Below are 13,718 nucleotides of genomic sequence, written 5' to 3' on the forward strand. Positions count from 1 at the left end.
TCACAGACTGGAGTCATAGTATTGGTTCCCAGAGTCATCAGGTCAGATGATTAGTCCAGCCAGAGCACTCCATTCAGTTCTATATTAGGAACTGGATCAAAAACGCATTGTATTTGCTTAATTAATTCTTTTCCCTAATTGACTTTGCTCCTTACGATCACTTATGATCATTGGGTCAAGCTTGTCCTTCAATTGTTCCCCACAGTCCCTGTGTCTCTAAAAGCATTATCGTGCTTTTTCCTTTGCTCTTTCCTGAATGCATCTTAATTCATGGAGTATTACATTGAAGAGAATAAAAATGAAAAAAGCCCAACGACGCGTACTCCTGATTTATTTAACCAAATTCTTGCTGTCCAAACATTTCAGTATTTAATACAGATGATAGATTGATTAGACAGATGTTTAGAAAGGACTTGATCGGACTTCCTGGTACCCTCTTTATCATGGTTTTTGCTTTGCTCTTTCCTGAATCCGACTCGCCTGAGACCTGTGTCGATCCCTCTTTACAGTCTGAGATCCCTGTATACCTGCAAGCTGGCTCCCAGACACCCTGCTGCCCTTCCTTCGCACACTGTGACCTTGCTCACTGACAAGGTCACAGCCTGCGACCCGGAAGTGATAGGTCCATCACAAAGAGCAGCTGGCTTGTTTTCACACTCCACGTACCCTCGGATGATGGCTGATATTCCAGCAGATTGGCTACACTTTCGTCTGCACTCGGAGAACTAAAAGAATGCTTCTTAAACAATGTAATTTCTACATTAACTTTTCACCCAGTATTAGAAGTTCCTTCCCTGAATTTAAGGAATAGTTTCTAAAAAGAGATTAAATATCCATCTGATCACAACATCCCTACCTGTACAGTACCAGTACAACTGGCTGTTTCTGTCTGACTAATAGTAGGATCCTTAAGAGTGGCGTTTTTTCTTAAAGTCAATTTAGGAAGAGAATGCTGCACTGGCTCGTGTTAAGCAGCAATGTCATTGGCAGAGCTCAGTGTCAGCTTGAGTACAACACAGCACCTGAGACTCTCCAGCAATATAGGAAGGCTAATTAAAATCTTTCCAGTAGCAGTGTTCCTCGCTGGGGGAGTATAGTCTTTCTGGCTTTAGCTAGACTCGAATCTATCATTTTCTTCAACAAGCGCCCTCTGATCCTCCAGGGATGGGCTCCTGTTCACTTCCGGAGGCGGATCAAGGGCAGGCCAGGAAGCTTCGTGACCGAGTGTGACATTTGTAAGTTGTTTGGGGGAAACAGTTGTCCAAACACATGGCGCAGACGGCAGGAGATGTTGTGAGCTCGTGAAATGTCACTTACCCGTCACGAAAGCGCTGCATTTAGGAAACCAAACATGCTGTAGCTTGGCTCTCTGTGGTCTGGCAGGCAACAGAAGGCATTCATTAGATTCTAACAGAGCAATCTCATGCTCTGCCAAAACCCACTTCTAAAGCATTGTGATTTCTTATTTAAAAGGTAACACACACACACACCACTCCCAGCAGCTGATTATTGTGATCAGGATTAGGACACCTCAGCATGTGAAGATCATAGCTATTTTACAGCAGCCTCTAAAATAGTTTTTTTAAGCAGCCACCCAGCAGCCTCTGTTGACAGCCCAGTTTGTTATGCTTGGTTTACCCAGAGGAATGCAGTTTTTCAGGCACGGGGATTGTGATAGTGATGAGCAGTGAAGCAGACTGACACAGAGCTGGGATCCAGGTTGTGCCCATGTGTTCAATATTAGCAGACGCTGCATGAACCTCTCAGGTCTGTGCTGAGTCATTTGAAGATGCTCTCCAGCATTTTAACTGCTAACAGATGGACTGAGTGAGGAGGGGGACAAAGTGATAACTGGTTCCCACTGAGCCCCAGACTGCTCACAATCGAGACTAAAGGGGGCAAATTTAATCAAGGAGTGAGAGAGGGTGACACGATGGAGATGCACTTTGAAAAATGACTGTTTAACTAGTCTTGCCTGCAATTAAGAAGATGATAAAGATTCTGGACAAACAGAACCGATACGTCCCAAGAGATCCAGTGATGGTGCCAAAGCAAGTAATGACTTTCAGTTTGAGGCCAAGAGGCACCTGCAGAATGTGTCACATGGGATCAGTAATTCCGGCATTGTTTTCTCCTGCCAAAACATAAGGTTCTCTGTGGTATTAATTTAATTACATTTCAGTAAATGCATGCCTCTCGCCCTGTGTGGATGTAATAGATTGGTTCTCTCCACTTGTAATCTGGCAAAGCATTCATATACTCTACTGTATAAGCCGTCTGAGCCGTGCTATGATACTGTCCTGCCCCTGTGATCTTTTGGCAGTGCATGTTTATAGCACAAGCAGCATGGCGATACGGCAGCTAGTCCTGTTCTCTTGGGTCTTGAGGTTAATTCTGCTGTAGGGTGCCATGTGTGTGGAATTTGTACATTCATCTCATCTCTGCCTGTGTGCCCTGGCACAGGTGTCCTGTCGCGGGTGTAGTCCCACTTACTAATTAGACAGACTGCAGCCCACTTATATTCAACTGGTAACTGAAAATGCATGGAAGGATATTTAAAATCCGCCACTGGATTATAATGTACTGTTTTAACCTAGTGTACACATCTACGAGTTCAGTATGACATATTAAAGCCATTATGTTCATTGTACAGTATAATATATAATATAAAATAGTCATGTAATTTGCCAAACCGCTTTATACCATACGGTGTCACGAGAAGCCGGAGCCTACCCAGCAAGCAACAAGCGCAAGTGCAAGCCAATCATACATGGGGACAATTTGGAGGCCACAATAAAGGCCGTGGGGGGGAAATTTGGCCCGGACAGCGGGATAACTCCATACTCTTAGCGAGAAATGCCCGGGGATCTTTAATGACTCCTGAGAGTCAGGACATCGGTTTAACTTTTCATCACAAAGAAGACGCCCACTACAGCATAGTGTCCCCGCCACTATACCAGGGCTTTAGGACCCACACAGACTGCAGGGTGGGCGTCCCCCACTGGTCCCACTAACACCACTTCCAGCAGCAACCATCACTTCCCAGGAGTCTTCCATCCAGGGACTGACCAGGCTCAACCCTGCTTAGCTTCAGTGGGTAGACCATTGAGAGCAGCAAGGTAATATAGCTAAAATAGTATACTATACAATTCTGTAAAATGGAGCAGAAAATCAATCATCCTTACATATTTACTGTATGAGGATGCACTTTTAATAAGGAGATTTTGGAAAGTCTCTGACTCTTCTTCCCCGCCAGTTACTCCAGCAGGTCTTTTGCTCTGCTTTGTCACAGCAGTGCAGGCTCTCTCTCTGCTGCTGTTACTGCCCGGCTCTGCTGACAAGCTCCACGTTAGCACGCTGTCTAACTTTCCTCTGGAAGGAAACCCACAGAGGTCAGAGTGAAACGATGCAGATCTGCCTTTCTTAAGTGTTCTGTCACCCTGCCCAAAGACACAGCAGTCCAAATCTCTCTCTCTCTTTCCTTTGCTTTGTTTCCCTGGTTGACATGAGGACACGCTGTTGCTCAGCACAGATGTTCCCCGTGGCCCAGTATCAGCTGGTTGGAGACAATCTGACAGATCCCAGTAAAAATATATATATATCTGCACAGAGAGTGAATTTGCTCAGCAAGGAAGATTTTAACTCCTGGAAATAAGTGCTCTCGTAATGTCTCTCGAGTTCATACAGGATGTAGACTCCTTTGGCTGAAATTGGGGCATCTAAGAGATCTGACACCCCCATCTCAAAATTCGTGCATTTTTTCACGAGGTATTTTCCTGTATTCTAGTATGTCTGAAAATGGCTTCGCTTTAGGAAATGTGGGCACGGCAAGCCTGAAAATCAAGACCGACATGTCAATTTGGATATCTAAATTGAGCAATCCATTCCATCTCATCCTCCTACAAGTCAATCCACAGACTTCCCCTCTCAAGCCGAGAATCCTAAGTGACACATCTCTTTTTAACATAGTCTGTCCTATAACCTGGTAAAAGCAAGACAGTATCCTGTAAAGCACAGCAACATTATGGTAAAATCATGGTACTCATGAGGGGAATATAAGGTAGTGGAAAGTGAATTCACAGCTCAAAAGTAAATATATGAACACGTTATAAAATGCAAGGAAAACTGCAAAATCACAGTCAAAACTTAGCATAGTGAATTTCATGATGGGGGTACTTTCTAAACCACTAGATCAATCAGAGGCTTATCCACAGCAGAGGAATCATCCCAGATTTCTATCCCAGTGCAGAAAGAAGGAAAGATCTGTAGGGGGGAAAAAAATAAATAAATCACTGATCAATTAATAAAATCAAGATAAATTCATCCCCAGCAGTAGAGGAGTGTTTTTTTCTGCAGTAGGAGTTGAAAAGGAATGCAACATCAGGTTTCCTTTTATATGAAAGCTTTTAAAGGTTCAGCAGAATGTCGATAACGAACTGTTCTCCATAAGAGTAGTTCTGAAATATGACAAGATGAGCATTACAGGTTCAAGGGAATTCATGCCTAAAGTCTGCTGTTGCTCTTCTGCTCTGCTGTGCTGTCAGTGTGTCGTCATTAATATTTAGCATGGGTTGCCAGAGTGAACGGATGTTTACAGGGCAAGGCTGGGATCCTCAGCTATGCAGCTCTGCCCTCTGGGATGATTTCAGGTTATGAGTCCTAGATTCAGTATTCTCCATTTTTTCCAGTCTGGTGATTCCTGGCAGAGCACAGTGTTCAGCTGTAGGACATGGGGCAGGGACACTCAGTACAGCTGCACCCACTGCGCTCACTCCCTCTCTCACTCCACTGTCACTGGCCCCGATCCCTCCTACTTCTCTGCATCAGCTGCTGGCTGCTGGAGAAAGCCTGTCCACATCTGGAGCTGATTCACAAAGCAGACTGGCGCACTTCATGCTGCATGTGATAACTTGGCCATCACTCCTGTTCTCCAGCGCGCCTTGTTTTTCCTGGCTCCTGCCCTGCGGAGGTTGTTTTTCTAGCCTGTTCACCGCGAGCGCCTCACACCTACACACGCATGACCACTTTTGGCCTTCTGGGGCCTGGTGGCACCAGCGAGCAACTTCGGTAGCTCAGAGATTCCCCACCTCCTCTTCCTGAGCCGCACAGAACTACAGCTGCAGGACTTGCATCTAAGGAACACCCACAGCTCAGCCAGGAGGTAGCAGGGCTTATGTACTGATGACCTGTTTTCTTTCTTCCAGAATTGCTGGGTTCTGCCAAGAGAGTCAATGTGAACTTTCAGGACACAGATGGGTAAGTGAGATACACAGAATCTACAGTATATGTTCAGCTTTAGAGCAGATCCTAAACTGAGGTCCCGATTACTTGGTCATTAAAGATCTCAAGACACTGTAGCCCACTGTTTAGTAAGGGCAGATGTGTCAGCCTTGATGTATTGACTACATTCTAGTGTGGTCTTGCACAAATCTGTCTTCCTTAAAGCTCCTCTGGAATTCAGGTAATGCAGTCACTTCTCTACCTGAGCTGCTGACACAGAACGACTGTCACCGATGTGGGTGCTGCAGATCACTTGTAGATGAAGCAGGACCCCTCCTATGTGTATAGAGCATTAGGATCCTTTGGAATTTAAAGCACTATATAAATTAAAGGATTTATTATTTGAAACTATTGTGATTGCGTGCTGTTTAAAATGTATATATTGCGATACAGGAAGTGCGCTCAGCTCCTATGCCCTCCCGAGGCCTGCTTCAATAATACAGTGTATTGTAGTAGAAAGCAGAGGTGGAAGAGCTAGTGATGTGATCCCTGTCTTGCGTCAAAATGCAATGCACCAAGTTCAAACACAGTGTCACCTGAGGTCAGTGCCTCTCTGTGCTCTGCCTCACTGCTCATTAACACAAACCACATACTGCATTAAGCCGTTTCCAAGAGATGTTTATCACAGCTTCATTAAGTATTGAACAGCAAGGAAGTTCCCTTTTTTAGAACGAGCAGTCAGGAAATAGAGCAGTTTTCCGAGACTGTCCGTGCCCGATTCACATGCCTCTATACTGGAAGGACGGATTGACGTGATCCGGTAGAGATTTCTGTAATGCTAGACTGAAACAGTATATAAATGCAAATGGCCTTTCCATGTTCAATTTTAATACAGTTTCATACAAAATAAGTGATACTCGAATCCAATGACATTTTAAGAGATGTCATTGCCACAAAAGACAGCTGTACGGCCCAAATCTGCAAAAACAAAACTGACAGAAGCAATGGATTTTGTAGAAGCTGGTTAGCAAGCCTTTTGTGTTTTACCTCACAGATCTCAGTTCTGAATGGACTTGGACAGTGGGTCTTTTTTTAAACTGCCCTCAGCTCTCTGCCCACACAAGTCATCCCAGATCATTAGAGGCCTTTTTAAAAAAAGTCCTCATCCTGATCTCCTGAATTAAACATTCAAAGATGCATAATCCTGTGCACCCATTGCTGGGACTTTTCAGAAAACAAACGTGTGTCCAGTTTTGCACTCTGGTGAGGACACCCGTCTTGATGCATTTCCTACAGAGAGGTAATGGTCCTGCAGTAGCTTTGCCTTTAGAAAGGGTCTTTTTCAGGAGGAGCAATGCATCCGTAAGGCTTGTCCTTTTTATCTATGCTGGAGTTTTGCATGCTGTGGCTTTGCCTGGGTAAGATGAGCACAGCAGTAGCAGACAGTCTGAGACCGATCCGATCAGGACAGAGGTCTGCTGCACTTCAGGGACCATCTCAAGTGTCAGGGCCAAGGCACAGGCCAGCACAGAAACAAGCTCGCTGCAAAATGTCCAGCAGGACAGATACACAAATCCTCTGGGATTTAGAGGCCATGATCTGCACAGCTTCCTACAAATTATCCTGCCAGACCCATCCAGGAATTATTTTTCCAGTAGTGTGAGCTCTTCACTGAGGGATTGCAGTCGGAGTCCTCTGGCTTACAATGGCTAATTTTGTGGGTCTGTATACGGTCACAAGTGTGGAGCTTTTTCATGAAAGATGTTGAGGAAGCTCACTCTGGGTGTGGATAATTGAACAAATACTACCCAGGTGTATAAATGACTGCCTGCTCATGGATAATATGGTTCTTTTATGTGCCTTTTATCACAGCACAAATTGCTTTTTTGTGGTTAATTTTCAGGGGGCAGGAAGAGGCTTACAGATTGCATGTAGTTACAGGACAGAGTCATTAATTACAATGCACATCCGTGCTGGTATGACAGTGAGGCATTGTGATCCTGACACAGCTCTGTTGCATTGGCGCTGACTAACCCAACAAGAGCAGCAAAACTCATTTGCTGGGCTGCAGTGCGCGTGCAACGAAGCTTTGTGTAATGTTTTGATCTCTCTCATCCTACGCTCTGACAGACCGCTGCATGGAAACGGACATTACACTCATGGCAAGCACTCGGCCTTAAGGATTCAAGATTATTTTTTTTCCCCCCCACAATCCAGATTGTTACGTGACATGAGGTGTATCCTGCCTTGCACCCAGTGCTTGCTGGGATAGGCTTCCGGCCCCCTTGCAACCCTGAACTGGATGTTGCGGTTAGACAATGGATAGAGGTATTGTTAGAATAACAAGCATAGTGTCACCCCTGACATCCTTCCATTTACCTTGGAGGGGGAAACAGCATTAGTACTGTAACGTGAGGTTGCCAAAGGGACTCCAGGTCAGTGGTATTTGGAAAATTCCACTTTAATACCCTGGACTATGTTTAAGGGGCTGAATTGAGAAGCAAGGTACAGGTTCTACTTTTTTTTTAGGGCCTGGAACAACTCTGAGAACATGTTTCTGTGCTCACAGCTTAGGATACCCAAAGAGAGTGGTGCCCTGAGGTTACCAGGGAAACCAGCAGTCCCACCCCCATCTCCCCTCCCAAAGGACTGGGCTTTCATCTCCAGGGTTAGGAATTCCAAACCCAGGGTGTCTCCTTGCCTGATGTGCTGGTGGGCAAAATGGTGCCCAATACAGTATTTTCCACTACCAGGAGCAGCCATACATGACCTGAGTAAAAGTTTATCACAATACTGAGAAACTGGCTTTGTTTTACTCAAACCAAGTATTTTTTCCTGAATTTTAACATGGTATTTCACAGTTTGTCTAGATCTTATTCTATATTTCAAATGGGACAAAAGTACTTTGTGTGCCCATCTAGTACTCTGAGGTAACACCCCAGGCTTGGCTGGTTACCAGCTAAACACCAAACCCAGTACCCATTTGTGAAAGATCCCCCTTCCTGATAGCGTGGCAAGGGATTTTCTATACAGTGCCAGATCTCCCATTAGGGCCTACGAAGGAGGGAGACACTAGTGAGTAACAAAACGAGCTGAAATATGCTTGCAATTGACTCGGTGCTCCAAATCAATTACCATACACTACCTAGCAGCTGATCTACAGTAGAAACTAGAAGCATTAAAGTGATGGCCACTTGACTCGCTCCATCGATCACGTGGTTTAGCATGAGAATAATTTAAAGTGCATCACGCCAATTGACGTAATTCAGTTGGCATTTGCCCCTCCTTTGGCACATTTCAGAGTGAAAGTGCCTGGAGCCTACAAACACTAAACTCCAGCCCTGGGTCTACATGAACCATAACTGTACGATTCCCCCTGACAGCAGTGGCAAGAACCTCTCTCGGTCGATTCTGGTTGGCCAGGTGCGCTCATTAACCGTCTTCTTGTTTACCGGCGTCCTGACCCAGAAAACGACCGAGGCTGCTGCCAATATCTCCCAACTATGAGCTTTCTGCGATTTGTTGTGCAAGAAGACCTCTCTAACCGCCATCTTTTTTCCATTAAAGGCTCACTATTCTTCTTAACTATGAAGGTCTGGGTAAAAGACCATTGGTGCCTGCCTCAGGGACTGCTTTTATAGGGAGCCAGAGATTCCAGGTGCAGCCAATTCAGTGATTTCCTGGTGAGAATTTGAAGAATGCAGCTCACCTAAATGAGATGACCCCGCCCCTTGGAGATTCACCCGTGCTCCCAACACCAACACTGCTACACCATAATATTTGCTAGAGCTTGTGTAATAAGCATATTACACATAAGGAGTTTTTAAGATAAAGAGTTGGTACCCATGATCTTTCATTATCTGTACACTGTATTTACAAACAACAAATGAAGTAATACTCTAAACGGCCACATTATAATCTGTCTTTTCACATCCCTTTGGCTCCATGGTTATAAGAAACGTAAGAATGAGAATGAGAGGAAACCATCTAGCCATCATGTAGTATTGCTATTGGGCCATCTAGCCTGTTTGGCAGTGGTTAATTGATCCAGGATCTCATACAGCCCACCAGAGAAGTTCAAGAAGGTAACGCCAGGAGACACATCACTCTGCAGCTCACCACTGACAGCCCACTGAAACTCAGCAGGAGTGAACCTGGTCAGGACCTGGGGCCAGCAGGGGGCGCTCACCCTGCGGTCTGTGTGGATCCTAATGCCCCAGTATAGTGACGGGGACACTATACTGTAAAAAGGCGCCGTCCTTCGGATAAAACCGAGGTCCTGACTCTCTGTGGTCATTAAAAATCCCAGGGTGTTTCTCGAAAAGAGTAGGGGTGTAACCCCCGTGTCCTGGCCAAATTTCCCATTGCCATTCCCATGGCCTCCTAATAACCCCCCTCTATGAATTGGCTGGTGTGTGGGGAGCGTTCTGGCGCACTATGGCTGCCGTCGCATCATCCAGGTGGTGCTGCACACTGGTGGTGTTGGAGGGGAGTTCCCATTACCTGTAAAGCACTTTGAGTGGAGTGTCCAGAAAAGCGCTATATAAGTGTAAGCAATTATTATTATTATTATTATTATTATTATTATTATTATTATTATTATTAACTGCGTCAGCTCCACAGCCAAAACATTGTGCCTCTTTACTTTCCAGCATGGAATAAACCTTTACTCATTCCTTTGCAACCAGAGGTCCCTCCTGTTCTTGTTTTTAACTGCTCTTCCACATCGTTTTCACTTGTGTCCCCTGGCTCATGCGTCGCTGTTCCTTCTGAAGAAATCTGCTGCTTTGACTCTGTCGATTCTTTGGAGAATTTGAACACCCAGATCAAGTCCCCTTGCAGTCTTCTGTGTTCAAGACTAGAAAGGTTCGATTTAATTACCCGGCATCCTTTTCTCTGAAGGAGTTTTGGTGGATTTTGCTTCTGCTGGCTGGCAGTGTCACCCTGTCTGAAATCCTGCACTTTTTAATAAAACACATGAACTTGCCCTAAGAGCCTTCCGTTTGACCATTAAAGTTTTGAGTAAAATCTGAAGTTTAAAGAAATGTGCGGGCGTCAGTGCGTAATTTCACAACATAGAACCCCATAGGAATACTTTTTCTAGGCACTGTAAGAGGAGGTATTATATTATAAAGCAGAGTAGAGTGTGGCCAGCACAACTGTCCAGCTGCTGGACAGCAAAGCCCAAATGTCAAAAGCTGAAGAGTATACTGAAGCTGACCATTATTTCGGATCCAAAGATTCGTTACAATGTAATGGCACACCATGCAGATTTTAATGTCATCCTTTTGTGACCCTGTGCTGCGAAGCGCTTCCAATCAGCAACAGACAGGGTGGGAACAGTTTAGAGATAAGGTTTATCTGAAATGAAGAGGAGGAGGGAGGGTTGCTGAAGGAGTTGTAAAATGTCCTCTGTTATATCTGTATGTGTGTGTTGCCTGCAATCCCAGATGCTAATCTCCCAGTGCTCTAACTCCACCTGGAAAACGGAGAAGAGGGAAATGGATTCATGATTTCCTCCTGTGATTAGGTTTCTGGGCTTGGTAGAAAACGAAACCTAGACCAGCCCCTCTCCTCCAAGGTCATTTCCAATAAGGAAAGTGGCTGGCCACTCCTGGATGCAAATAGCATTGATTACTTTATCGATGAGAAAGCAGCATCAGGTAGTGTGCCTTGATGAGACAAATTGCCTGTCAATAAAGGGATCGATTAGGGTGGAGATTGTTACATTGCAGGGATACGGCAGTCATCCATCTTCATGTCCTCTCTTGTCTCTTCATCTTAGAGTTGTCCAAACTACAGAGAAGCCATAGAACAACGTTAAAAACATTGCAGTATCACTAGCATGTGGGAGGCCTTATTAACAAAAGGCACCAGAATTAGTCAGAGTGATGAAAAGCCTCTGTTATTAAGATGTATAAATATTCCTTTGTGCATTTATGTTTACATGGCAGGACTGTTATCAGTGGGAAGTTCTGTACCTAGTGCTTCAGATTTAAAGTGTCTAATACAGCTTAATGTGACACAGGGTGCCACATTTTTTTATTGTTTTCCACAGTTCCTCTGGGCCAGTCTTGTCAAAGTCTTAGAAGTGACTGTGGTCCTTTGAAACCAGTAGAATTAGGCCCTATTCTTTAGGTCTGATTCTTCAACTCTGTACTCTCTGCAAGAACCCAATCCAACTATACAATAATCCATTCCAGGATTCATTATATAATAATGTTTACTGCCCATATTGTGGGCATAATGCCATATATTATGGTTGCCCGTGCTAGGTTTTCTTGATGTGGGAGGCTTATTACCACACAGATCAATGCGCAAGTTTGATTCTCAGAGGGATCTTCAAAGAAGATCACAAAGAATTACATGTGAGGTCATCATTGACACAGGATTGGAAGAAAATGGCAACCCTTTGAATGATTCTTTTACTAAGAGCCAGAATTCATATACTTGAAACAGATGCTGTCAGGCTTTGTTTAACAGAAGAAAGGTCATAAACAAGGTGAGAGCATTAGGCCCATCGGCCTGTCTGATAGTAAGTAGCTAATTGGTTCAAGGATCAAATCCAGATGTTTCTTGAAAATACTTTACAACAAGATGGCTGGATACCCGAACACCCTCGGCCAGTTGGATAAAGAAGTTTCCACTGACACCATGTCCTCTGTTTCGTGTTTCACTGTTCAGTCCACTGTGTAGACTTTGTCAGTGCCTTTGAAGATTTCCAAATAAAACATGAAGGCCACAGTTGTCTATCAACAGAGACTTTCCACTTGTTAAAGCTTGTGCCATTGGACTAAAAACAAGAATGACGGATTCATGGCTTTGCAAAGACACAGAGTGTGTATTTACGTCTGTGTAATCATATCTGGAATTTCTGATGCAACAGGAAAGGCTGCTGTTAGCTATAAAGCAGAATAATGAGTTGCTGGCTGCAGAGAGGCCTCTCCTGTCCAGTTTGCTGATTTATCTCTCTGCACGCTGCTGCAATTCTAATTAAGATGAAGAAATTGCACCATGTTTGTTTTATCTGATAGATGGTGCTGGTCTGGCGATTCTCTCAGTATCATTGATGGTAGAAAATCACAGCGTGGGTCACGGCACTGATCCTTTAAGATGGAGATGGCTGATCAGAAATTTTTGTCGGCTTGTGAGCTTCTCAGCATGAAAGTCAAGCCCTGTGTCTGGACCAGAGATTACACAAGAGACACCGATTATGTTCAGATTACAACATGTCTGCCAATGCAGCTGGGTGACACGAAATTAGAGATTACAGGATGAGGAAGGCGGGTGTAGAAAGATTCAGGAACAGAAAGCAACTGGTCTCTACAACAGGCGTACTGTACATAGGGAGAGATGTGGATTGCTCAAAAGGGAGAAAAAAAATCAAATAAAGCATGGGTAACTCATTTATTAGAAAAGTAATTGAATTGGATTTTTAGTTGTGGAGCAAATTTCGATTGTGTTGAAAAATCTAAATCTCTGGGTTTCTTTTGCATATCTGCTACAACGTGTCAGTGTTATGCAGTTTATTATCATTAGGAAGTAAGAGTGATCATTCAGCTGCAGCATTTCTTGCCATGTCCATTCTCTGTTCTGTAACTCTAAAACAGTACCCACTTGGTTGGTTTTAAAAAAAGAAGAACAGCAGAGACACCCACTGGCATAGCTCAGGGAAATTTAACTTATCTAGATTGAATATATTTTCATCGTTAATATTACTTTTGGGTCCTCAGCCTCATAATAGTTTCACTATTCCTGCAGCTCAAACAACCTTAAGTCACTGTTTTGTGTAAATAATTTAAGGCACATTATTTTAAATAAAAAAGCATTTGTCTTACTAAAACTCAGTAATAGCAATTCAGCCATTTCTTACAGTATGCAAGAAGAAGGATTTAAGGATAAATATAGCACTGAAATAATCTATACTGTTTTTTAATTATTATTTTCATTTCCTGAATGAACTCAAGACTTCACAGTGCCCAATTGCAGACTCTAATTTTAATGAGCCCTGAGCTTTCCAGGCTCTCCTTGCTGTGAAGAATATTCGTAAAGTATTGATCCTGCTACAGTTTTACACCTGTTCATGGCAACACTGCATTGACATTGTTAGGAGCCAGAATAGCCTTCCAGAATGGTTTTTATTGGGTCAGCTAATGCCAGAGAAACATATTAATTGATCTATTGTTTTCTGATAAAATCCTGTATTGCAGATATTTCCATGTGACCCTAACACATCCTAAATCCTTGGCTCCCAGTATATAGTGTGTGTGTGTCTATGTCTGCCCTGCAATGGACTGGCATCCTGTCCAGGGTGTATTCTAGCTTGAGCCAGTTGTTGGGACTGGCTTCATTTCCCCTGTGACCCTGAACTAAATAAAGAAGTTAGAAGATAGATGGATGGGATTTGTAGCTCCACCTCCTAGAGGCTAGGATCTGGTACTGCACTGAGGGCAAGAAAGCCAGGCTACCAGAGGATTTTTAGAATTTACAAAAGCAGA

At 43.9% G+C, this 13,718-nt stretch overlaps 1 protein-coding gene across 6 annotated transcripts in view; it reads left to right on the forward strand.

Moving 5' to 3' along the window:
- The window catches only part of caskin1 (CASK interacting protein 1), a 127,083-nt gene that overhangs the window by 61,463 nt on the left and 51,902 nt on the right, over positions 1-13,718 (forward strand). For all 6 annotated transcript variants that reach the window (XM_088612909.1, XM_088612911.1, XM_088612913.1 and 3 more), the window contains exon 2: positions 5,205-5,256. In XM_088612909.1, coding sequence (XP_088469035.1) covers positions 5,205-5,256 — 52 coding nt within the window. The remainder of the gene's footprint in view (positions 1-5,204; positions 5,257-13,718) is intronic.

Source organism: Lepisosteus platostomus, chromosome 19 (genome assembly GCF_059453375.1).
Source record: "Lepisosteus platostomus isolate fLepPlt1 chromosome 19, fLepPlt1.hap1, whole genome shotgun sequence".
NCBI classification, from domain to species: Eukaryota; Metazoa; Chordata; class Actinopteri; order Semionotiformes; family Lepisosteidae; genus Lepisosteus; species Lepisosteus platostomus.